The 24,454-nt window shown below is 42.5% G+C and overlaps 1 protein-coding gene across 4 annotated transcripts in view; it reads left to right on the top strand.

Annotated features, from left to right (window-relative positions):
• Positions 1-782: 782 nt before the first annotated feature.
• OSBPL10 (oxysterol binding protein like 10) overlaps positions 783-24,454 on the top strand; it is a 232,954-nt gene continuing 209,282 nt past the window's right edge. For 2 of the 4 annotated variants that reach the window (XM_037525654.2, XM_037525666.2), the window contains exon 1: positions 785-1,258. In XM_037525654.2, coding sequence (XP_037381551.1) covers positions 981-1,258 — 278 coding nt within the window. In that variant the 5' untranslated portion in view covers positions 785-980. Of the gene's footprint in view, positions 1,259-24,454 lie in introns of all 4 variants that reach the window. The other 2 variants (XM_054692912.1, XM_037525660.2) reach the window with 2 other exon arrangements.

The following is a 24,454-nucleotide window of genomic DNA, read 5'->3' as shown; positions in this document are numbered from 1 at the left end:
TACCCTACACACCGTCTCAGGTTTGACCCGCCAGGTTTATGTGTGGGGATTAGGGTGAGGCCAGTGCAGCGCCTAGAACACTCTATTTAAGAAAGCACGTGCAGAAACCTGAGAGTTCTCTCGTCTCACTCTGGCCGGGCTCTGGTGTCCTGAAGCATTTCTCATAACTCCGCCTCGTGAGCAAGCCCTGGGCGCGTCTCCCCCGCCTCCCCTCCCGTACGTGCTGGAGAGACGCGAGGACCTCACTGTCCTGTTATTCTGCTGTCAGGGAGGTGGATTTCCAGGTTGCGGTGTGCGTGTGTCTGACCCAGTCGGGGTGCAGGAGAGGGAGTGTGCGTGTGTGTGCGCGCATGTGTGTGTGTGCGCTCGTGTGTGTGCGCGCGTGTGTGCGCGCCAGGCCGGGCGGGTCCATATCCGGGTGGACTGGGTGGGTGGGGCCGCCCCTCCCTGCAGGTCCCGAGTGGGTAGGGGCCCGGGCGCGACGCGCGGAGATTCCCTTTTGCCCCTTTGGAGCCGAGAGGGGGCGGCAGAAGGAACGCGAAGGGTGCCAGGGCGCGCATTCAGGGCGTGCCCCCTCTGCGGATCGGGGCCCGGGCGCGCCCCCAGCCCCCGCGTCTGAGCGGCCTCTGGGACGCGAGAGAAGAGGCGAAGGAACCCCAGGGCTGCCGAGGAACCCGCCCCCCGCGCGGAACTTGCCGGGGAAACTAGTGCGGAGGGAGGGGCCCGGCCGGGGCCGCGGCAGGAGGAGGGGCGGCCGCAGCTGCATCCAGCCCCGTTGGCTTCTTTCCCAGCGCTCCTTCGCCGCCTCCTGCTCTTCCTCCTGTATGAGTCAGGCATTTCCCGGGGATTTGGAGCAGCCACGCGCGGCCGGGGGCCCAGAGCTGTAGCAGCAGCAGCAGCAGCAGCAGCCGCCGGGCCGGGAGCTCCAGCGCTGGGGCCGCCACCGCGGCGGGCACCCGCGTCCCGGGCGCGCACGGACCATGGAGAGGGCGGCCCAGGGCGCAGACGGCGCGGGCAGCAATAGCAGCAGCCGCAGCAGCAGCCGCGCCACCTCGGCGGGCTCCTCGCCCTCCTGCTCCCTGGCCGGCCGGGGGGTCTCCAGCCGGTCGGTGGCGGCCGGGCTAGGCGGCGGGGGCAGCCGCAGCAGTCCGGGCTCGGTGGCCGCCAGCCCGTCCGGAGGAGGTGGCCGCAGGAAGGAACCGGCGCTCGAGGGCGTGCTCAGCAAATACACCAACCTCCTCCAGGGCTGGCAGAACAGGTAACGCGCCCGCCGCCCGCGCCACTGCGCGCCCCTCCCCGCGCCTCTCAGTGTGTGTGAGTGTGTGCGCGCGCGATTGTGCCACCGGCGAGCGGGGTGTTGCTTCCGCACGGTGCCCTCCTGCTGCCCTGTTCCTCTCCAGGTAGAGTGACCAGGCTGGGGTGCGTAGTGACCCCACCCAGGACCGCACCGCAGCGGCGGGTAGGGAAGCGAGAGCCCTGGGTTTTGTCTGTGCTGGCACCTGCAGGGTCTGGAGAGGCAAGAGGAACGCGCTGGTCCTCGGGCCCTGCCTGCCAGCGGCTTCCAGCACCCCTGAAGACGGCTGAGGCAGGGAGGCAGAGTGGGCGTGCTTTACGCCTGGATGGAGAAGCGTGAACACATCCGGTCCGATCGGACCATTAATACATCATGGCAATATCCCCATAACACAGTTAATTTAAAACTTTCCATCACCAGTAAGAGAAACCGGCCACTTAGCCTCGGCGCCTTCCTGCGGGCGTGCTACCCTCCCTGCAGCTGATGGCTTGCAGCCTGCAATCACTGCAACAGAAGTTTAGTTGTCCTTTTCTTTAGCACCCACTTCCCTTTCGAAATGGGCAGTCTGCTGCTTATAATATTGCAATATGTTATATTATTATTAGTGTTATTATGTTATCTTCCTCCTTTAGGGGCCTTTTGAACTTCTCTGCTCCTTGTACCCTCATGTTGGGAAACCTAGTAATGGACACGTGTGAAGATGGGAATATTATGGGAAAGAACTCCCAGGGCCCTTGGGTTGGTGGTAGTGTTTGGATTAATGAGGCGGGCTTGAAAGGAGCAGATGTGTGGCACGCTGCTGTTTATATTTTTTACTTTGTTTTTCCACAAACAAACCAGAGGGAAATACAAATGTCTATGCTGTGACAATGGGACTTTTTGGAGAGGTGCTTGAGATCTTTTGGCCCATCTTTAATACCCCTTGGATTTTAGGACTTGGGCTCTTAAGGATGCTTGGGAGACTTGAACTACAAGCTGGGAGCTGTTGCTTATCTTTGCGGGGTAGATTCGGTTACTTGGTCATTTCTCCTGCTGGGTTGTTTGGAAATGTTGAGATTGCTTCCAGCTGAAACATGAAATCCAACTAGGAAGAAGTTGACTACTTAAGTATGGGAACCAGTGTTTCTATATTGATATTATTGGCACAGAACTTTCCTAGTCCCTTGCGTTTCCTTGGAGATCTGCTACTATGTTAGTAGAAGTTGCACTTTTGAATCCTTTTATTTCTCAAAATATCCCCAGTGTCTGCTCTTGCCTTACCCTTTCCCTCTTCATTTCTTGAAAGCTGAAAAAGAATAGGTAGAGTGTGTAGGATGAGAGAGACAGAGAGAGATGACTAAACCTTATTTCTCATCTTGGCAGTTGTGTCTTGTTAATGGCACCTCAAGTTACCTTGTCAGTGACAGAATTTTGTTTGTGTATTGGGCAGTCATTTTTAATACATTTTTTTCAAGTAGCTTTTGAGGCCAGCAGAGCTTTACCCTGGATTACAGTTATTTTACTTGGGGGTGGTATTTTTACCTGCAGTGTATATTAAAGGATTTGTTCTTTGGAGTGGATTTAGGAGGAATTGGAGTAACACGTGCTTTTGAATAATTTTAAATCCACTGGGGTATTTTGGTTGGAGGCCAGATTGAGAAAAGGCAAAATTAATAATAATAGCGATAATAACAAAAATACCTACATGATTGCAGGCTAGGGAGGTGGAATGTGGTACTGTGTACACTACTGAGATTACATCTTTATTGAATTTGTTTATTGCAATTTATAGCTGCCAGCTAATATTCTTGCCACTGTAGACTCTCAGTTTTTGAAGTGTATCTCCAACTTCAAAAGCATGATCTCTGTTTCATGGCTAATGGCTCAGTGTCAGAATTTATGTTTTCTACCTCCATATCCTCTGAACTGTGGCTTAGGGTCCAGTTAGAACTTGGAAAAGATGTTTGATGGCTACGTGTTTGCGTACTTTGCTCTTCATAAGTTTTCTTAGAAAGGGATCTTATAAAGGGAGATCTGAATTAGTGAAAAGGAAGAGAGAAGGTGACAAAAAAGAAACCTTGAAAACATGTTCATTTGTTCATTATTTATTCAGGACCTACTGTGTGGCATGCATTGTTATACTTGCTTTAACTACTCCAGTGAATAAAACATATGGGTATCTTCTCATGCTGTAGTGGGCAGACACAGAATTGAAAAATAAGAGGAGCCTACTCTTCCCTAGTCCAGGGAATGCCTTAGTGCAAATAGGTAGGGCAAGCAATTCACATTACCTTCATTTGGGGCCTCTTGCATTCTCCTTTGGTAATTGCTTTCAAATCGTCTACAGTTAATGAACAATCTCTTGCCACAAAGTTTATGGTGAGTCTTCCTCGGCTACCATGTGTTGATAACGCCCTTTACCAGCTCCCAGGATTTAGCACCAATCATAAAGTAGTCATTTTTACTCTGGTTTCTCCCTTATCTTTATAAGTTGTTGTAAAACTTTTAGGTTAATATTCAGTATCATATTCTACTTTAATTGTGGCACTGTCAGCTCCATCACCAAGCCCTTAGGAAGGCAGTTTGGGTCAGAACACAAAATAAATGACATAAAGAAAGGTCACAGAACCTTGTGGGACACTCAACTCAGGGACTATGACTGGGACACTTGTCTCGCTCTTTCTGCCTGAGAGAATGTGACATAATCAGACAAGGGGAAAATGTGCACTGAGGGGGTCTTTCATTATTACAGTTCTTTAAATTAAATATTTCAGATATAAATGGCATGGTATAGATTTTTTAGGATGATATTGAAGAGTAAATGCATCTAAACAAAAGAATAAAAACATTTCAGAAAGTGGCAGTTGTTTATGAAGATTATAACTTTTTGTAAATTTTTTTAAAGGATGAAATAAAGCATTTGTGGAAATGTTTTTGTGTGAATGTAGTATCTTCATTGGGATTCCCATTTTAATCTAGAGCAAGACCGTTGCCGTCATCTTTTGGATTTTCGTGTGGAGGGAAGGGAGGAAAGGATTGAACTGCAAGAGCTGGGGAAGCAGGCCAGTGCTAGATCACAGGGCGCCTGGTAGACTGCTGATGAGTGTCCTGTTGCCCAGAGGACTTTAGGCAGGGAAGTGACACAGTGTGGTTTGTGCTTTAAATAGTTCGCTCTGGCTACAGTGTGGAGATGATATTTTCAAGGTGCAGGACTGGGAAGCAGAGACCAATTAGGAGCCCATCACAGTCATCTAGGCAAGTGATGCTAGGATTTTGGACTTGAAGGACAAGGGTAATAGAGAAAAGAACAGACTTGGAATGGAGACGATAGAATTTGCTGTTGGATTGGATGTGGAGGTGAGAGGAAGAGAGGGGTCAAGGAGAACTCGTGTTCCTAGGCCTGACAGACTGGTAGGTTGAGGTGTCTGTTGTGGAGTGAGGTCATAGGGGAGGAATGTGTGTGGGTCCAATGTGGGACAATCAAGTTTCCCTTGGGCTGTGTTCAGTTTGAGATGACACCTATTGATAGAAATTAGCAATGCTGACCTCTTCTTTGCCCCAGGGCTAATTTTAATTTTAGCCTAAAATGCAACTCAAAGAAAGGAATTTCTAATTGGATCCAGGAACTGATATTTAAATAGTTGAGGTCTTCATTGCCCTCCACTTTTTTGGTATTTGAGAAAAGACACTGCAAATATGAATCCAGTGTTCCTTTTTTGATGGTTGGTGCCATGGTGGCATTGAAAGAACTTCAGTAAAATACTGAAAAGCAGATCTTTAATAGAATAAAAGAGACAAGCATTGGCAAAAGGAAACTTCAGCCCACCAGTGAATATTTATTTAAAAAGTATGAGCGTTGTGGACTCTGGGTCAAATCCCAACAGATAACAACATTTAGCACAAGAGTCACCTTGGGCCAGGTCCTTAATTGCTCTGTGCTTCCATTTTCTCATCTGTTAAATGGTAAAAAGAATGTTAGTCTTCTCATTTGTGCAATGTGAGGATTAAAAGAAGATACTGGTGTATATGGACTAAGGAAAGTGCATAGCAGGATCCGGAGAAGTGGCTATTATTGGATCTTCAATTTGCCTGTTCTCAAAGGGGCCCTTTCTGGTCCATAAAATTCTTGGTTTACTTACTTTCTGAATGCTGTAGTTGCTCTGGGGCCACATTAACATAATTATAACAGTTCTTTGAAGAGGAGATGATGACTTCCTTTTAAAGGGATCATTTTAAAACTTGAAGCCAAACATTGAAATCTTTTTGGGAAGTAACTTAAGTCCCCTCCTTAAGCCTCTAGCTCCAGTCTCTTTTCCCTGCTTGATTTTACTCTAAACACTTAACTACCATCTGACATTCTCCATATTTTACTTTTTTTGGTCTCTGCAGAGAATATTTTTGTCTGCCTTGTCCATCTCTGTGTCTCCAGAGCTTAGATCAAGGTATAGTAAATGATATGCGTTCGGTAATTTTATTGAATGAGTAAGAAAATTAATGAATGACAGAGGAGAACAAAACTAGTATTTAATTCTGCTTTGGCCAATATTATCTATTACTGTTAGAATTTTTGATTCTATACCTACTCATTGCCTTGTCCTTGACTTACTATGTTTATCACTTGGCCTGCTGTTTGCAACCATTAGCCTTTGTTTCTGGATTAGGGAGTATGACATTTCTTATGCCATGGTCACCCTGACCTAAGGCCCTCTGCAACCCACCCAGTGTGAGTCTTTAGTGATCGAATATTCAGTGTTTATTTTTGCCTTGATCTGCTTTGGGAATGCAAAGCTTGGCCTTTAGCCATGATTTCCCAGGGCTTGGGGGCTACTTGGCCCATTTAGAAAAGTCAGTGGGGAAAGACTTAGTCCAGGGCCTCTCGGATTTGGTCTCCTGTCTTTCCTGACCCAAGGCCTCTCTCGTAACCATCTCTGTGAGACCCCCAGTCAGGCTAAGAAGCATCCTAGCTTGGTCCCCTTTTGTATTTACTGGAGCCAGAGGGACTGGAGCAGTGCTGTAAGTCATGTGTCTGGTTTACTCAATCCAGGTGTCAATTGGGACAAAACGAATAACCCAGAACCTGGGCCCCAATGAGCAATACAAGTTCTACTCTGTGAATGTAGATGACAGCAGACTGAAGAAAGAAGGTCCAGACTTCTAAATATTTCACTATGAAACTGATTAAAATGAAGGTCTTCCAGAAGCCATCCACACAAATTTCCCCTTAACCGGGAAATACTTCCCCTCTAGTGCACAAAATCATGTTGGTGTATCATATTGGGGTTTACACTGTTTAATACATATCTGAAACTTGGAAAGAAAAAAGTCAGTGGGGCTGTAGATCAGCTTTTAGAACTAAAATGCATGTTGAATTAAAATGCATGTTTTTTGAGTATTCCAGTAGTTTTAGGGATAATTGATGTTTGTGTTTTATGTTCTTGTCTCTACGTTCTTAGGAAGCGTTCACACATCTTTTTGTCTAGGTTGCCAGATTTTTCTGGGCCTGCACACTTAAATCCTTTTGGGACCCTAGGTTGCTTGATTGACAGTAATAATGAAGCGGTGGTTGCCTAGATTTTGAAACAGCTTATAATATGACTTATTCACTTATGGTTCAAAATATTTATTGAGTACCTACTTTGTGTTAACCACTCCCTGCAGGCTGTACTCTCTCTCCCCCCCGCCTTTTAAAGTTTATTTTTTATTTATTTTTATTTATTTTTTTAAAGATTCATTTATTTATTTATACAAGCACTGGGTACAGTCAGAAGAGCGGGAGGGTGAGAGGATTCACCAGAGCGGAGAACAGAACAGGCAGACCAAGGAAATACACTGTTGAGGGGAGCAGCGGGTGAGACAGGAGAGGTCTGCTGTGCCATGTGGGTAGCTCCCTGGCCGGGGATTGAACTCATGCCTGCTGTAGTGGCTGGCGATAGCTTGATGGTGCTGAGACTTTAACCCCCTGTGCCACCAGGGAGGTCCCTGAATAACTGAGTTTTAGAAAGTAAATTTGATGGCTAACATACATTCATAAAAGTATACAATTTATAAGTGTACATAGTTCAGTGATTTTTTAAATAAACAGAACATATCAGATCAAGGAACAACAGCCGCCCTACCCCATCCCTCTCTACTGGCATAACCCCATAAGGTTTGTACTGTTTTGACTTCCTCCTAGATTAATTAGGCCTCTCTTTTTTTTTCTTTATTGAGTTAACCTTAGTTTACAACACTGTATTTGATTCAGAGAACTAGGTTTACACCTCCTCAGATGTATGTCACCACAGCATCCCAAGTCCTTAACCCTTGGCCTTTAGGGCTCCCTTCCTGCTTGGTTCCTGCCTCCACTCTCCCTTCCCATCAAGTAGTCTTTTTTTTTTTTTTTTTTAAGATTTATTTATTCATGCATACAAGAGCTGGGGTACAGGCCAGAGATGCACGGGGTGAGAGGATTCACCAGAGACAGAGTGGGGAACAGAACAGGCAGACTGACTGAAATACACTGCTGATGGGGGCAGCGGGTAAGGCAGGAGAGGTCTGCCTTGCCATGTGGGTTGCTTTCTGGCTGGCTGGGGATCCAACTCTTGCTGCAGAGACTGCGGATTGCTTCATAGTGCAGTGCTTAACCCCTTGTGCCTCCAGGGATACCCCTCAATTCTGCAGTCTTATTTCTAGCTTCTGTTTGGTTTTGGTTTAGTTTTGTCAGTACCTTTGTTTTTCTTCTGTATATCTATATTTCTATCTATATTATATATATATAGGTATATATATATATTCCATATACAAGTGAAATCACCTGGTATTTGCCTTTCTTCTTCCAACTTAGGTATACCTCTTTCTGAACTTTGTGCCCTATGGTATATAATCTTTTGTGTCTGGCTTCTTTCTTTCTTTTTTTTTTTTTAAATAATAAATTTTATTTTTATATTCCCCATACAATTGCAACCCCCCCATTTTGACCCCAATCCCTCCCCTCACCCCTCACCCCCCAAAAAGTGTCTCTGGTTCATAGTTGTTTGTTGATTTTGATTTTCACTTTCTTATAGTTATTCATTTTCCTGGTCCCTTATTTAAGTTTTCTAGATTCCTGCTATGAGTGAGACCATCCGGTATTTTTCTTTTTCTTTCTGGCTTATTTCACTGAGCATGATCCCTTCTAGCTCCATCCATGTTGCTGCAAATTGCATGTGTTTATCTTTTTTGAATGCTGAGTAATATTCCATGGTGTATATGTACCACATCTTCTTGATCCAGTCATCTATTTTTGGGCATTTGGGCTGTTTCCAAAGCTTAGCTATTGTAAATAGTGCTGCTATAAACATAGGGGTGCAGGTGCTCTTTGGAATTGCTGTTTCTGTGTCCTTTGGGTAAAGACCTAGGAGTGGAATTGCTGGATCATATGGAAGCTCTATGTTTAGTAGGTCCAGAAATCTCCACACAGCTCTCCATAGTGGTTGGACCAGTTTGCACTCCCACCAGCAGTGCAGGAGAGTTCCTTTTTCTCCACACCCTCGCCAACATTTGTTGTTGCTAGTTTTCTTAATATGTTGTGTCTGGCTTCTTTCAATGTTATGTTTGTGAACTTTATCCTATTGCTGTGTATAGTTGTGGTTCGTTTATTCTCACTGTTGTTTGGTATTGTATGAATATGTTGAGACATTTATGTTATGGCAGATTGATATTTGAATTATTCCAATTTTTATCCTTATGAATAGCACTATTGTGAACATTAAAGTATATGTGTTTTGGAGAACACATGTATGCATTTCTGAGGGTGTATAGATGGGAGTGGAAATAGTGGGGTTATGATGTCTGCAAATATCCAGCTTATTAGATATTTCTGGAGAGTTTTCCAAAGTGGTTGTATCTGTTAGTTCCCCTAGCAGACGTGTATGAGAATTCTGGTGCACCACATCTTTATCCATACTTGATATTGTCATTTTTATTTTAACCTTCCTAGTGGGTGTGTGATGGTATCTCATTGTAGTTTTAATATGCCTTTTCCAGATGACTGATGAAATTTAGCATCTTTTCATGTGCCAATTGGTCACTTGGATGTCATGCTTTAAAAGGTGCTATGTAGGTGCATTGCCCACTTATACATTTGGGTATCAGCCTTTCTCTTATTGATTTGTAAGAGCTTTTTATGTATTCTGGATATGAGTCTTTGATTTACATGTACCTATCACACAGGCACTGCATATATAGAGAACGAAGATACCTTCTTTCACTTTTTGGTTTGCCATTTCATCTTTTACTGTTGCTTTATAAACACAAATTCTGAATTTTAATGCAGTTGCATTTTAAAATTTTTTTCTCTTGATGATTGGTTGAGTCCTGCCTAGGAAATCTTTCTCTACTCACCATAAGGCTGTGAGAATGATCTTTCAGAAAAACAGTGAATTTTACTAATGTGAATACGTTAAAGTTTGTTTTGATATTGGGGGAAAGTAGACTGCTGTGAGAAGTTTCACTGGACATATGACTTCTAGTTTGTATAATTTCCCTTGACTCTTATAATAGCTGACAACAAATTTGGTAGCTTAAGACATCAGATTATTTTTCCTCATGATTCTGGACACCTCAAGCCTGAAATCAGCTTCATTGGAGCAAATTAAGGTGTTGGCAAGACTGTGCTCTCACTGGATAGTCTAATGGAAGATTAATTTCTGGTTTCTTCTAGCTTCTGGTTGCTGTTGGCTTGGTTGATAACTGCATCACCCTAGTTGCTACCTCTGTCTTCACATTGCTTTTCCCTCTGTGTGTGTCCAGTTTCTCTCCGCCTCCCTCTGTGATTGCATTGAGGACTCACCCAGATGATCCATGATAAACCCCCATCTCAAAATCCCTAATTTAATCACACCTGCCCTATGCTAAAATCTTTGTCCTAAAAGATAACTTTCACAGGTTCCAGGGGTTAGGCTGTCTTGGGGGAGTGGATGGAAGGTGGCATTCACAGCCTCCCAAGCAGTCATGGTTCTAAGGTGGTTCTTAAGATCTCTGTCTCCCTTACCATCCACCTTTCCCACCCTTTAGTGGTTGCCATGGTGACAGCCATCTTTTTCATGGAAGGGTGCAGGCTGAGGTCATGACTGTAAGTGGGCTTGTAAGGAAGGGTTGACATACTCATTCATCTCTGCCTACTAGATGGAGCCCTTGGGCAAATGTAAGGTAGGTAATATTGACAGGAAGATTGTTTCTAATGCCAGTGAATAAACCTAATTTCCTTGAATGGGAAAATCAGAATTTCTTTGAGGTTTCTTTCAAATAATCTTGAACAACCAGTTGTGGAAGTATACATGTAATAATCTGTGTTTCCCATTTTATTGTCAGAATGACTCATTAGCCTGAGGATTTTTTTTTAAAAGGTATAATTTACATGCAAAAAAATGTACAGGTCTCAGGTGTTCTTTAATGGGTTTTGACAACCGTTTGCACCATGTAACCACTGCTCCAAAAGAGACAGAATGTTTCATTCCCTCAGGAAGTATCCTTGTGCAGCTTTCCAGCTAATTCCCCTTCCTCTTCAATCCCTTTCTGTTTTTTAATCACCATAATTTAGTTTTATTCTGTTCTTAGGTTTCATGTAAATTAAGCCATCCTGGATAGGCCATCCTTTGTGGACTCCGCTCTGTTGAGCTCAGCATAATGTTCTGAGGTGCCTCTGTTTGTCTTTATGTGTAAGTGGTCTGCAGTTTGTTTCTGTTTGCTGTTGAGTAGTATTATATTCTGAGAATTTCATTACCCATTCATCTGTGGACATTTAGGTTCCAGTTTTTGGCTATTAGAAATAAAACTGCTGTTTGTGTAAAAGTGTGGAAATATGCTTTCATTGCCCTTGGGTGAATACCTGGCCCTGGAATTGCAGGGTGTCAGAGGATAAGTGCATGTAGACATTCCCGGAGAGTTTTCTAGAACAACTGAACCATTTCAAACATCCACCAGCAGCTTATAAGCAAAGTGGTTGCTTACCTGCTCTGCCTACTTGGGTGTTGCTCCCGGGGAGCTTCTGGAAAGCAGGACTGACTCTTTCTCATGTGAGTTGCATGGCTTCTGAGAGGGGCAGTCTGAGGGGCTGGTGAAGCCTGGGAGATCTCCTTGCTCTTTCAACACGGCCGCCTTTATGTGCCTGACCTTGTGCAAATCATTTAATTTTTTAGACCTTGGTTTCTCATCTGTAAAATGATAGTAACCTTATAGTGCTGTTATTAGGCTACTATAAGCACCAACCCTAATAGAGTGCTTGGCACATTGTAGGTCCTCTGTGAAACTTCTTCTACCAGGACTTTGTATTTCAGATAGACTGATGGGAACTTGTTGGAACCTGGAGGGCTGGCTGGTGGTCAGGTGAGACCCAACCATAGCAAATATACAATTATTTTTTCCTCTACAAGGGGCCTCTGGTGGCAAATTATTTCATTTGCATGGCAGATGATCATCTCCATTTACTGCTTAGCCTGTGATTCCCACAGTTTGCTCAAGTGGAAGGTTGTTTGAAATCTCTGGGAAGAAGAAAGAGATGAGGGCCTTTGTATCCTGAAAGGAAGATTGAAATGATTGTGCCGGAAATGTGGGAGGCTTTTTGCAGCTCTGCCTGGCTCCTGACTGATGCGATTTGGGGCCAGGCCAAGACAGAATGAGAAAGAAAATCATCCAGAATTTGATTTTTGATAACCCAGGCTGGATGGAATATGGTCACAACCCAGAGAGAAAGTGCTTTATTTGTGCCTCATGCCATGATATCAATACTAATGATAAAATTAGGAAACACTATATGCAGCCTTGTTGCAAGTCTGTTCTTTGAAGGTCAAAGAGAGCTTTTGAGCCATGAATAACTTTATCTTATTGTAGTTTTTAAAGATTTGTTTTTATGTGGTTTGGTTACTTTCTATAAATATTTTGATGAAAATATAACAAGTTGAAATGTGACCAACATCGGTTTTTAATAACTCCTTTCCAGGATGTGTTAAGTGTTTATTGGCAATGTAGATCACGTGACTAGTGACTATGGGAGGAGGCTGGCGTGGGAGGTTGGGCACCTGCCTACTAGTGGAGTTCAGCTTCTCCCCAAATAGGGCGGAAGTGGGGGCCTCTGTCTGGGCTCCTTGTTCAGGGGAGTTGAGTGGATTAGGTGACGGTTACAGCCGACCCTCCCCTTGTCTGTGGTGGTCACTCTACCAGAGCCGGGGCCGGGGGTGGGGGGAGGCGCAGCTGATGAAGCCAGGAAAACCACAAGACAGTGCTCCTGGGCTTTTTGGTTGTTAAATGGAATCTGGACAGAATTAGAAAACTTTCCAAGTCCTAAGTGAGCTGGCAGCATCAGCCCCCAGACGCACTCCCCTTTGCTGGTAATTAGGCCTGGCAGAATGCTCATGTCCCACATATTTGTTGAATACGTTTTGTGTCTGTGCCAAGTGCCATGTGAGATGTGGAAGATGCAGCAGAAAGAAAGCACAAGCCTTGCCTTAAGGAGCGGACAGTCTAAGCCAGGGGTGGGCACTTTTTTTTTTTTTTTTAATAGGGCCAGAGAGTTGATGTTCTAGGCTCTGTGGGTTATGTAGGCTCCATGGCAACTGTTCAGCCCTTTCATTTGTGAACAAGTATGTATGTCTGTGTCCCAGTAAAACTTTATTTACAGAAACAAGCAGTGAGCTGCATTTAGACTGTGGAATGTAGACTATTCCTAGTCTAAAATGACACCCAGATTCCCTTAAGTAGACAAGGCTACCTCATGTGGTGACTCAGTGTACAGGTTCTTGCTCCAGTTGCCTGTGCTTGAATCTTGGCTCTACTGCTTACTACCTGTGTGACCCTGGACTAGCAGTTTAACCTCTGTGTACCTCAGTTTCTTTATCTGCAAAATGGTGCAAGCTGCTCTCAGGATGGGTTTGGGGGCTTGGGGTTGGGGTCAGAGGCACCGGGGAGAGAGAGCATTACTCCACCTGGAGATCAAGTGGCAGACATGGGAGGGAAGATCTAGAATATTGAAGAGAGGGCTTCACCGTGCAGATAAGAGCTTGGGAGGGTTTCCCTGGTGGAAGGCTCTGTAACAAAGGTTTGAAGGCACAAAAGCAGATAGGTTTGGTATGCCTGGAATGAAGGTCGTATGTGGGATGTGACCAGAGAAGAGACTATCAGAGACAGAACAGGCTGTGAAAGGTATTTCATGAAGGAGCTTATAAACCGGTGAGACCACAGATCATAAAATACCAGTGTTACTGGAGGGGAAGGCATACATTTGTGGCTCCAGGAGGATCAGTCACTTTCTGTGTTACCCAGTTTAATCCTTAAGTTGTACGGGATTGTTGCAGATCTCTCTATTCTCCTTTCTTCTCTTGTCATAGGACCTCAGTTTTTATTTGGATATATGGTTGTCCTCGATAAAGCTATATTTGTATCCTTTCTCTCCCTTGCAACTGGGGATGGATGTGTAATTATATTTTGGATATAAGCAGAATTGTTATGAGCAGTTTCCTGGCATCTTCTCTGTAGCTTTTCTTGTTATTTCTTTCCTCTTGGAATAGAGGCATGATGGCTGGCATTCCAGCAGCTGTTTTGAGCCTTTGTGATGACTGGGATGAAGGCCAACCAGAAAGAGGAAACCTGGCCTCTGAGGACTTGGTTGATCAGAGTCACTCCACAAATCTTGGGTTGCCCACATCCAGAATTTTCCATGATGGAGGGGGAGGGACTAAGCCCCCCCCTTTTTTTTATAGAGGCATGTTTTATTTATTTGTTTGTTTGTTTGTTTGTTTATACATGCACTGGGTACAGTCAGAAGCGCGGGAGGGTGAGAGAATTCACCAGAGCGGGGAGCAGAGCAGGCAGAAGGATCGAAGTACACTGCTGAGGGGAGCAGCGGGCGGCAGGAGAGGTCTGAGCGCCATGTGGGACCCTCCTCCAGTGGCCGGGGAGCAGCCGGGGGTCGAACCGTCGCCGCAGAGGCCGCGGGCAGCTTCGCAACCCAGCGCTCAACTGCTGCGCCACCGGGGAGGCCCTAAGCCTCTTTTAAATACCACTATTCGTAGTCAAAGCTAACCCTAACTAATGCAGGTAAAATCTCTAGTTTACCTATAAAGAAACTGAAGCATGAAGTGATGTAAGTTGCACAGAATAATTTTTTTAAAATATTTATTTATTTACACAAGTACTGGGTATAGTCAGAAGCATGGGTGGGTGAGAGAATTCACCAGAGCCAGAGCAGGGAACAGAACAGGCAGACCGATGAAGTACACTGCTGAGGGGAGCAGTGGGAGGCAGGAGAGGTCTGCGCGCCATGTGGGACCCTCGCCCGGGGATTGAACCAGCGTTGCAGAGGCTGCAGGCAGCTTTGCAACCCAGCACTCAATCGCTGCACCACCGGGGAGGCCCCACAGAATAATTTTGTAGAGCCAGTTTGCACCTAATTCCAAAGCATGTTTTTCCTCTGCTGTGGAAAGAGCTTGCAGATCTGCCTTTGCCTGTGTGTCAGCCAGCACCTACTCTTTCCACTGCAAGATGATCATTATTCTTTGGCCCCTCACTCTCCTTCTCTTTGCCTTGACCTTCCCAGAGAAGGGGCTCCCATATTTTAGTGAGTGATTTTATAGCCTTCCCTTGGGCAGAATCTTTCTGTAAGTACTTGATGTCTGATGGACTTTCCCTGGTCAGAAACTGTCGCTGGTTTAGGGCCATATCTCTAGAGCTTTCAGAACTTTGCCCCCTGCTGTGTGTGGGCTGGTCCTCAGTAATGACTTTCCTTGCCAGTGCTGTCTTTTCTTCACTTGGACTTTTAGGGCTGCCTGAGGGGCTCTTTGGCCCTGTGACTCTTTGTAAGAACTAACAGATGAATCTTGATTACCTGGAAGGCTCCCAATTCATTAAGGGCAGAGTGTGGACTTCGGCTGAAATGGGGTCACACTTTCACAGAATGCACTTGGCTTTTGGGATTCTTGTGTATCTGGATTTCACCCTTTTACTAATACCTTCAAATGGGCCTCCTAACCTGCTAGGCTAAAACACAGTACAGAACTTTTCTTGTGCTTTTTTTCAGCTGACTCATTTAGTGCACTGGTCCCTAAAATGTTGAACAGGACAGAAGCCAGTTTGTGCTGATAAGTGCTGTGAGAGAACACTGTCACATTTATTAGATGGCTTTTCATATTTGTCACTCTGTACTAGCAAAACTGTAATTTTTATTAGCCTGGCTTCTGTATACTGTGTATGTGTTGTTTTTTTCTCTTTAATAAGAAGTCTGCAGTTGATACCTTAGCCCAAAGTGTATATGGAAACACAACTGATAGTTAAATCTGAGTTGGCTGTAACTGAAATTTTTCTGTCAAACTAGTTTTCATGACTCCTTTGGAGTCGGCTGAGATGCTGGAAAAGGGTCTCAATAAGCCAAACTCCACATCTTTGCCTCATGTTCAATTACAAGACAGCCATTCTTATGGAGTAGATATGAAGATATATGTCAGAAAATCTGTGTAGCAGTGAAGGGGGACTCAATTGTGTCTGTGACATCAAGTTTAGGTCTGTATAAGGTAGTGTTTTGAACAAAGCAAAGCGTGACTTAACTTGGAAGTGACTAAAATGCAGTTATTTGTCTCATGGAATTGTCTGAATTTCTGTTTATCTAAAACTCTTGTTTCCTTTTCCTTTCTAGCATTGTAGAGGTTATTGGTATTTTTAGTGTTTTGTTTGTTTCCTTTTTCTGTTTTGCTTTGTTTCTTAGTCTGTAACTGTAAATTCCTTTGTAACATTGCAGGTAAGAGATATACTTCGTAAAAGCTAGATTATTAATCTGATTCTTATGAATGTCATTTTATGTCAATTGGAAAATTTTTATATGATCTGGAAATCATAGGACTGTATCTGTGTTAATTGTTGGCTTTTATTATTTGTACACTGGTGCATTTTGGGGTAACTTACTCTCAAATCATATTGGCAACTTATTCTCAAATACTTTAGGAAAAATAGTGTGTATATATATATAAAGTGATAAAGCAACTGGTAAAGTGTTAATAGTTCATTAATAATAAATAGTTCTTTGTTAGTGTTTTTATAACTTCTCTGTAAGTCATGAAATCATGTTATAATTTTTTAATATAAAATTTTGTTTGGCCTTTGTTTAAGAGAACCCTGTGGAGCATGTAGTATATGCTTGTTGGCTAAATGGAGTATATAGTAAAATACTAATAAAAAAGACTTAGTTTTCCTTAATTCTAGTCTTTTAAAGTGACCACTCAAGAAGCCATGCTGTAATGTTCATGCAGACAGTTGGGAGATGTCCCAGGAATGGTAAAAAGGACTTTTAGACACTCCAGATATTAACTGTGATGAAGTTGGTGGAATCTGTTGGTGTCTATGAGCACCTGTGCAGTATAGTAAGTAGCTAAAGCTGTTGTATTTGCAGTTTATGAACATAAGAAAGTATCAGCTCAGTAATCTAGCTCTTACAAAATATATCTTATCTGCATTGTTATAAGGAATTTACAGTTATAGACTAAGAAACAAAGCAAAACAGAAAAAGGAAACAAACAAAACACTGAAAATACCATAGCTTAATGTTATATTGTGAACATGACATTAAACCAAAGGCTTGGGAGATTTGTGTTTATTGCTTTTCTGTTTTGCTGGTTCATCTTATATGAATGTCACCTGGTTTTGTCACCTGTGAATGGGATGAAACAGGAAATGTATTGCTTGTTCCCTCTTACTCTAGCATGGGAAAATTAGAATGAATTATCATCTGTAAGTCCTTTCAAACCTACAACTTAATTATATAATTCTCTCATCTAGAATGATGGCGATTCTTGTTTTACAGTTGATTACAAAAGTTTTGTTGAATAAAGAGACCAGAGGGGTTGTGTTGTGGGAATTTTTGCATGAAGATGGGTTGGATTCTTAGAGCAGCCTCTGAACCCTACAGAGGAAGGTTTGGGGAGTGAAGTTTGGTTCAAATATTTGCTGCAACATCACAGTGACAGATATTTGTATTTGAACCATCCAGAATTCAGTTTCCTTTGGAAGCTAAGTCTCTTGTTGCTCTTTCTTGATGGAGAAACTTTGGGCTGTTAAGTGTTTTCACCCCTTATGAGGGATTTTGCTCTGTCAGGGTCCCAGCTGTCATTTCTTCCTACTCTGATACATTGATGTGTGCTATTCATGGAGACTGGTCATGTGGGCTGTCACACCTACTGGGCAGGTAGTGGTCAGCACACAGGATTTCCTTCCCAGGAGCGACACCAGGTGCACTTATCAGGAAAGTTCTGACTTTTCCTTTCTTGTTATACAGCCCCAGGAGTGGGAGTGGGTGAGGCAAGGACTTCATCCTGACCCTGATAGTCTTTTCATCTGGCTCTCTCTAAATTGTACTAAGAGAACTCAAAGAAAAGGACAAGGAAAACACAGGCTTTCAGAGGGTTGGGAAGGCCACCCCTGATGCCATGTGGTTGGGGTTTCACTCCCCCTCCCATTCCTGGCACTGCTATCTACAGTCCCCGCCTGAGGACAGGATGCTGAGGACAGCACAGGTATCTTGCCCTCTTCTGCAAGCAGAGATGGAAGGCCTCCACACCAGCCTCCACTGTTCACCTGGGCACATTATTTAACCTCTCTCTGTCTTAGTTTCCGCATTCATAAAATGGGACCAAGGAGAATACCTACCCTGTAGGGTTGCTATGAGGATTAAGTTAAATGAGTCAAAATTATGACTAAAATCTGCAAGTCCAGTCTCCGGCACATAGCAAGTACTATGAGAATGTTTAAAAAGAAAATAAAAAATGGAGTAATGTGTTCTGCATTTTGACCCAGAACAGGAAAAATGGCCCAGTGAGGGAATGGAATGTTTTTCTTGCCTTGGGTTTTATGTGCAAGGTTAATTTGATTTACATCATCTCACAGAGCATGTCATTGATTGCACAGAGGCACAGCTTAACTCTTTAGGGTGTGTAGGGAAATGTGTTTTAACTACTCACGTGTGTGTGTGTGTGTGTGTGTGTGTGTGTGTGTATTTGACATCCCCTCAGAGATGTCCTGTGAACTTTCTCATACTCACATGGATGTTCTGATTGCTTCTCATCCTGCCAACACTTGGTATTATTAGTTATCTTTTCCTTTTAGCTATTTTAAGTGTGTAATGGTGTCTTGTTGTGGTTTTAATCTATACTTCCTTAATAGCTAATGGTGTTGAACATCTTTTGTGTGCTTATTTGCCATCCTCTTTGGTAAAGTGTCTTAACCCCTTTCTCCTATTTGAAAATTGGGTTGTTTGGTTTCTTAGCATTGCATTTTGAGAGTTTTCTTTATGTATTCTAAAGATAAGCCCTTTGTTGGAGATGGAATTTGCAAATGTTTTCCTCCTAGTCTGTAGTTTTTTTGATTTCAAATGTTGATGGACTACAGTTTATTATGGATTATGTTTTTAATTTCATGTCTAAGACCTTTCTGGCTAACCCTAGGATATGAATAATTTTCTTCTTTTTTCCTTTGAAAAATTTTATTTACATTTAGATCTAGAATCTATGAGTTAATTTTTGTAGAAGAGCTGAGATTTAGGATGAGGTTCATTTTGTGCACATGTCTGTCCAATTGTCCCAGCACCATTTGTTGAAAAGAGCTATACTTTTGCATTAAATCACCTTGTACCATGGCCCAACATGAGTTGGTCATAATTGTATTGTTTCTGGACCCTGTTTTGTTCTAAGGAGCAATGGCTGGCCATCAACAAGGTTCTGACACCTTTACTCCCCTGTTGTATGTGCTGAATAGACTCAGCCATTGTGAGACATGCAGAAGGAAGTATTAGACAATCTTGGCTTATCTACCCCCATTTTAAAGAGGGAGGCTTACCTGTATCCCCCAAGATTTCCACTCTAGGATTTTGAAGATATACAATTTTCCATAACATCTGAGCCATTATGGGGACAGGGAAGCATCTAGACCATACCATTGGTAAGTCAATTAGAGGCTTTTATGCTTTTGGTTAGCTCTGACCCAGCTGACATTTGAAGGCTGAACTGGGATCTGGTCTCCTTCTCATGCAGGTATTATCTGGCTCTTTCCCGCCTTCTCCCTCTCCCAGTTTGTGAATGGCCTTTCTAAATGGAAGTGTTGAAAAATTTGTTCCTGGAGTGGTGATGAAAATATCTTACTCTTTTTATATATAAAGCACAGATATAGATATAAAATGTAAATGGGCATACAGTCTGTCTCTTGTATTAATTTCATTGGAAGGGCTGTTTAGGGAAAATTGTCTAAAAAAACCCCTTTAGGGGATTGACAATGATATAAAGGTTGAGAAATGTTCCTTTAAATTGAAGATACTGCGAGAAGTGCTGAGCAAAAGGGCTACTAGAACTTGAACAATTTCTAACTGAGAGGGAGTGGAAGGTAATCCTACTGAATTTTATTACAAGAAATATTTTTATCCGGAAATGTTCAGTGACTGGAACAAAAAGGAGTAGAACTAAGTCACATCATGGAGAAGGTTAAATGAGAGGCAATTGTTCTTGTTAAAGAACTTTATTGGTAATGTAGGAAGGAGTTTTAAAAGAATGTCTTTCTGCCTGGAGTCCTACAGAGAGGTCCTGTGGAAAGCAAGGCAGGAAGACAGGCTCTGCAGGTGCCATTGTTACAGGGCAACCCCGATTTAAAACGGGTTGCCTGACTGTGGGTCCTCACCTGCACGCTTAAAGGGGACTTAAACTGCAGGCACACACAAACGGTTAACAAAAGATTTATTTACAAGGGAAAGGAAATGAGGAAATGAACAACTCAGGGAGGAAAGAGGGAGATAAATTCTTAAATGCATCCTACCCATTCTGCTCACCTGGAATACCAGATGACCCGCCAAGACCAAACATTGCTTGGCCAAGAGCAGGAGCCAAGAGAGATGGGAGACCCCACTAACATGGTTGGTTATATTCACAAACCAGAGAAAATGGCCGCTTAACTCTGCCCTTAGGTCCTCACAACCTCCCTTTGGGGATCATGGGATTTGTAGTTCCTTGTCTTGATGGAGTGGGGATGGCATCCACAAAGCCTGGATGGAGTCTATTCAGGACATTCTTTCCCCCTAATACCATCAGTCCATTTGGTGGTTGAGGTGAGAGCCTTTGAGTAGGTAATATAAACCCATGCATCGCCCTTCTTCCATCATTGGGACAGGCAGTCAAATTTAAATACTGTTAGTCCCATAGAATCAGTATTAAACTGCCCCAAATTGATAACTGTACTGTGGTCGTATAAGAGAACATATTTCTTTTTGGTAAAATACTTGAAATATTTAGGGATAAAAGGAGATGGCCATGACTTATTCACAGATGGTACCTGAAAAGCTTTCTAAAGGAGAGAGGAAAGGGGAGGGCTTGGGAAGAGGGGGAAAGGCTGGATAGATGTGGGTGAAGGGCAGGAGAAGGAAGGGAGAGATAGAGCACTATCTGCCAGAACAATAATTGTCCAGTCTGGGTGAAGGGCTGTACAAGAGTTCTTTGTAATATTTTGTAACTGTTCTATAAGTTTGAATTATTTCAAAGTATAAAAGAAAAAAAACCTCAAAGGAAATGAGAAAATCCATGATTACTTTGAGAAATACCATCAAGTTATTTGAATTGCCAGCTGAATGAAGTTGTTTGACTGAAAGCAGGACGTTATATTGCGAGGTCCAGGAAAGCAGGTTGGACCTAAGCGCTAGCATAGTAACTGGCACATAGTAGGCACTTGATAAATACTTGTTTGCATGAGTGAAATACAGCAGCACCTCTCTTGGAGTTGGCTTTTCCCATTGTACAAGTGCTCTGCCTCCAGCAGATTGGGAAGTGCTTCCCCACACAGGCCTTTCTGTGTCTCTCTGCACTTCCCAAAAGTCATCAAATGGAAAAGTTTTGATTCCGGGACCTTACATTACAATTAGTGTAATGGATGTGATAGAAGCCCTAATTTTAGACTTTTTGCTGGTAAAGGTGCCCTGAGGGATCAGCAGAGCATTTATAACATTTTTCTTGTACTGGTTCCCATTTAAAAAGTGTTTCAGGTAGAAGCTAAGTTTACTTGTGTTATGGTGAAATACATATGACATAAAATTTAGCATTTTAGCCAGTTTAAGTATACCATTCAGTGGCACTAAGTATATTTCTATTATTGTGAAACTAGTCATTACCTATCTCCAGAATTTTTCACCATCCCAAACTGAAACTCTGTCTCCACTAAATGATAAATTCATTTTTATTGTTATTTGCTTAGCAAACCTTTTATTCAACAGAGCTACAACTGTTACCTTTAGTAGCAGTAGCTAAAAAATCCTAAATTCAGAATTGGTGGCACCAAAATTAGAGAACCTACTTAAATTTAATTGTCTTGAAAGGAAACACTTAGAAATTTAACAGGATCATCTGCTGTTACAATAAGTTAAAGTAGTGGAGAAAAAAAACTGCCACTAATATATGCCTTTTTGACAAAAGGTTGATGTCTCGGGAGGGCCTCTGAAGGCTGGAGATTACTTTTGAAAAAGATATTTACATGCAAACTTTCTGTGAGAGCATCTCCCAAGTAGACCTAATCTCTTTTCAGTGGAGAAGGCAGAATTGAAAGCTGCATACCTTTGTCTCCTGTGCCTTTCCTGGTAAACTCTTTAACTGACTTGCCCTTTTCTCCCAGCAACCTCCCTTCCCTTAGCTAAACTGTTTAAGATGGTGTCTGAAGCCATGGGGGGAGGCGGTGTAGGGGAGTTATTCAGTTTTGCTGGTGTCTCCCATGTATACAGGAGATACACATGTTATTATTAAATTTCATTTTGACTTTTTTCTCTTACCAGTCTCTCTGATGCTTATTTAATTATTTTCTAGCCTAGAAGAACCCAGAGTGGTATGGGATGATTTCCTTTGCATCCAAACAATAATTATACATACAGATTATAACTTATATACTATAATGTATATTACTTAAAATGAAATGTAAGAATGCTAAATAAAGCTTTTTTCAACATGTACTTAAAATTAGCTTTAGGGACAGCATGTTAAGAGACAAATATACCTTTTTTCAGTGTATAGTTTGATGACTTTTGTTTCCTTTTTTCTAAACAAATAGCATTGCCTTTGTTTTTGGTGGTTATTTTCTGTTTTAATGGCTAATCTTTTTTAGTCATAAAGGTGGTATTTCATGATTCCTACAAAAAATCCTGAAAAATCCAGGAAACAAAAGGGAAAATAAAACATCAGAAATTGCCCAGCTACCCCAAAGCACTATTTTTATCTCTTTTTTTTCCTTCAAAAAATACAGTTTTGAGAGTTTTAGGCTCTCACAAAATTGAGCAGAAACTGCATAATCTCCAAATACTCTCCATATTCCCCCAGTCTTTTAAATTCCATTTTAAATTATAAAAATAGTATCTGTCAGCTAAAATAAAAATCAGAGATGTTAAGCTTCCATGCCCTGAGGGGTCACTTTTGTCTCAGAGCCTCTCCTGACTGCCCGACCAGTGAAAAACCCCAGTACTGAGATTTTCCACCATCCGGTTTGGTAGTTCATGATACAGCCGAGTGACAAGGCACAACTGGGGTTGTGTTTGCCTAGCAGATGTGCTGTACTTGATTGTTGAGCCAATGAGTGGGTTTGCACAGCTTTAGAGCTTGGTTTATTATAGACTTGCTTTGAAGTATTCCTTTTGGATTGGGGTCCACATGAAGACTAGATAATGAAAAATGGCTCTGACAAACCCATAAACCTTGGCCTCTTGATTAAACATTAACTGGGGAAGGTCCCTTGGGCGTTTGTGAACTAGGAAATGGTTTACACTAATTTTCAGACAGTTTTTGCATACAAACATGTGCTTTCTTTGTGGGTGAATTTTTTTGGACCTGGGGATGTATTTTCTTTTTGGAAGGAGGAATAGATTTATTTATTTAATCTTTTTTTAAAAAATTTAAATATTTTATTTTATATCATTCTTAAATCTTTTTCATCTTTGCACAATGTATGTATTTTCATTTTGGTTATATTCCCCATACAGTTGCACCCCCACCCCTTATTTTGACTCCAGTCCTTCCTTTCCCTGCCCCTCCCTCCCCCACCACCCCCGTAGTGTGTCTCTGGTTTATAGTTGCTTGTTGATTTTGATTTTTACTTTGTATTGATTAGTCTTTTTCCTGGTCTCTTATTTAGGTTTCCTAAATTCCTGCTATGACTGAGACCATCCAGTATTTTTCTTTTTCTTTCTGACTTATTTCACTGAGCATGATCCCTTCTAGCTCCATCCATGTTGCTGCAAATTGCATGTGTTTATCTTTTTTGAATGCTGAGTAATATTCCATGGTGTATATGTACCACATCTTCTTGATCCAGTCATCTATTTTTCGGCATTTGGGTTGTTTCCATAGCTTAGCTATTGTAAATAGTGCTGCTGTAAACATAGGGGTGCAGGTGCCCTTTAGAATTACTGTTTCTGTGTCCTTTGGGTAAATACCTAGGAGTGGAATTGCTGGATCATATGGAAGCTCTATGTTTAGTAGGTCCAGAAATCTCCACACAGCTCTCCATAGTGGTTGGACCAGTTTGCACTCCCACCAGCAGTGCAGGAGAGTTCCTTTTTCTCCACACCCTCGCCAACATTTGTTGTTGCTAGCTTTTTAATATGTGCCATTCTCACTGGTGTAAGATGGTAGTTTTGATTTGCATTTCCCTGATTACAAGTGATGTTGAACATTTTTTCATGTGCCTGTTGGCCATTTGCATTTCTTCTTCAGAGAAGTTTCTTTTTAGCTCTTCTGCCCATTTTTTGACTGGATTATTTTCTTTGTTGTTGTTGAGTCTCATCAGCTCTTTGCAGATTTTTGTGATCAGTCCTTTATCATTAGTGTTGTGTGCAAAAATGTTCTCCCAGTCGGTGGGGTTTCTCTTTGTTTTTGTTATTGTCTCTTTTGCTGTGCAGAAGCTCTTTAATTTGATGTAGTCCCTGCTGTTTATCTTTGCCTTCACTATCACTGCTTTGGGTGATGTGTCTGTAAAGATGTCTTTGATGTGCAAGTCATGTAGTGTTTCGCCTATATTTTCTTCTCTGTATTTTATGGTTTCAGGTCTTATGTCTAGTTCTTTAAGGGGAGGAATAGATTTAAATGGGATGGTTGGTGCATAAGAAAAAGCAGGTAATTCTCACCCAGGTGGTGAGCAACACAGGGAGCATGGGGACAGATGATGTGTGATTGATGC

This window comes from Talpa occidentalis, unplaced genomic scaffold (assembly GCF_014898055.3).
Source record: "Talpa occidentalis isolate TD23 unplaced genomic scaffold, MPIMG_talOcc4v2.1 talOcc4.10, whole genome shotgun sequence".
Classification (NCBI taxonomy): domain Eukaryota; kingdom Metazoa; phylum Chordata; class Mammalia; order Eulipotyphla; family Talpidae; genus Talpa; species Talpa occidentalis.
This window is presented reverse-complemented; position numbering and strand designations above follow the sequence as displayed.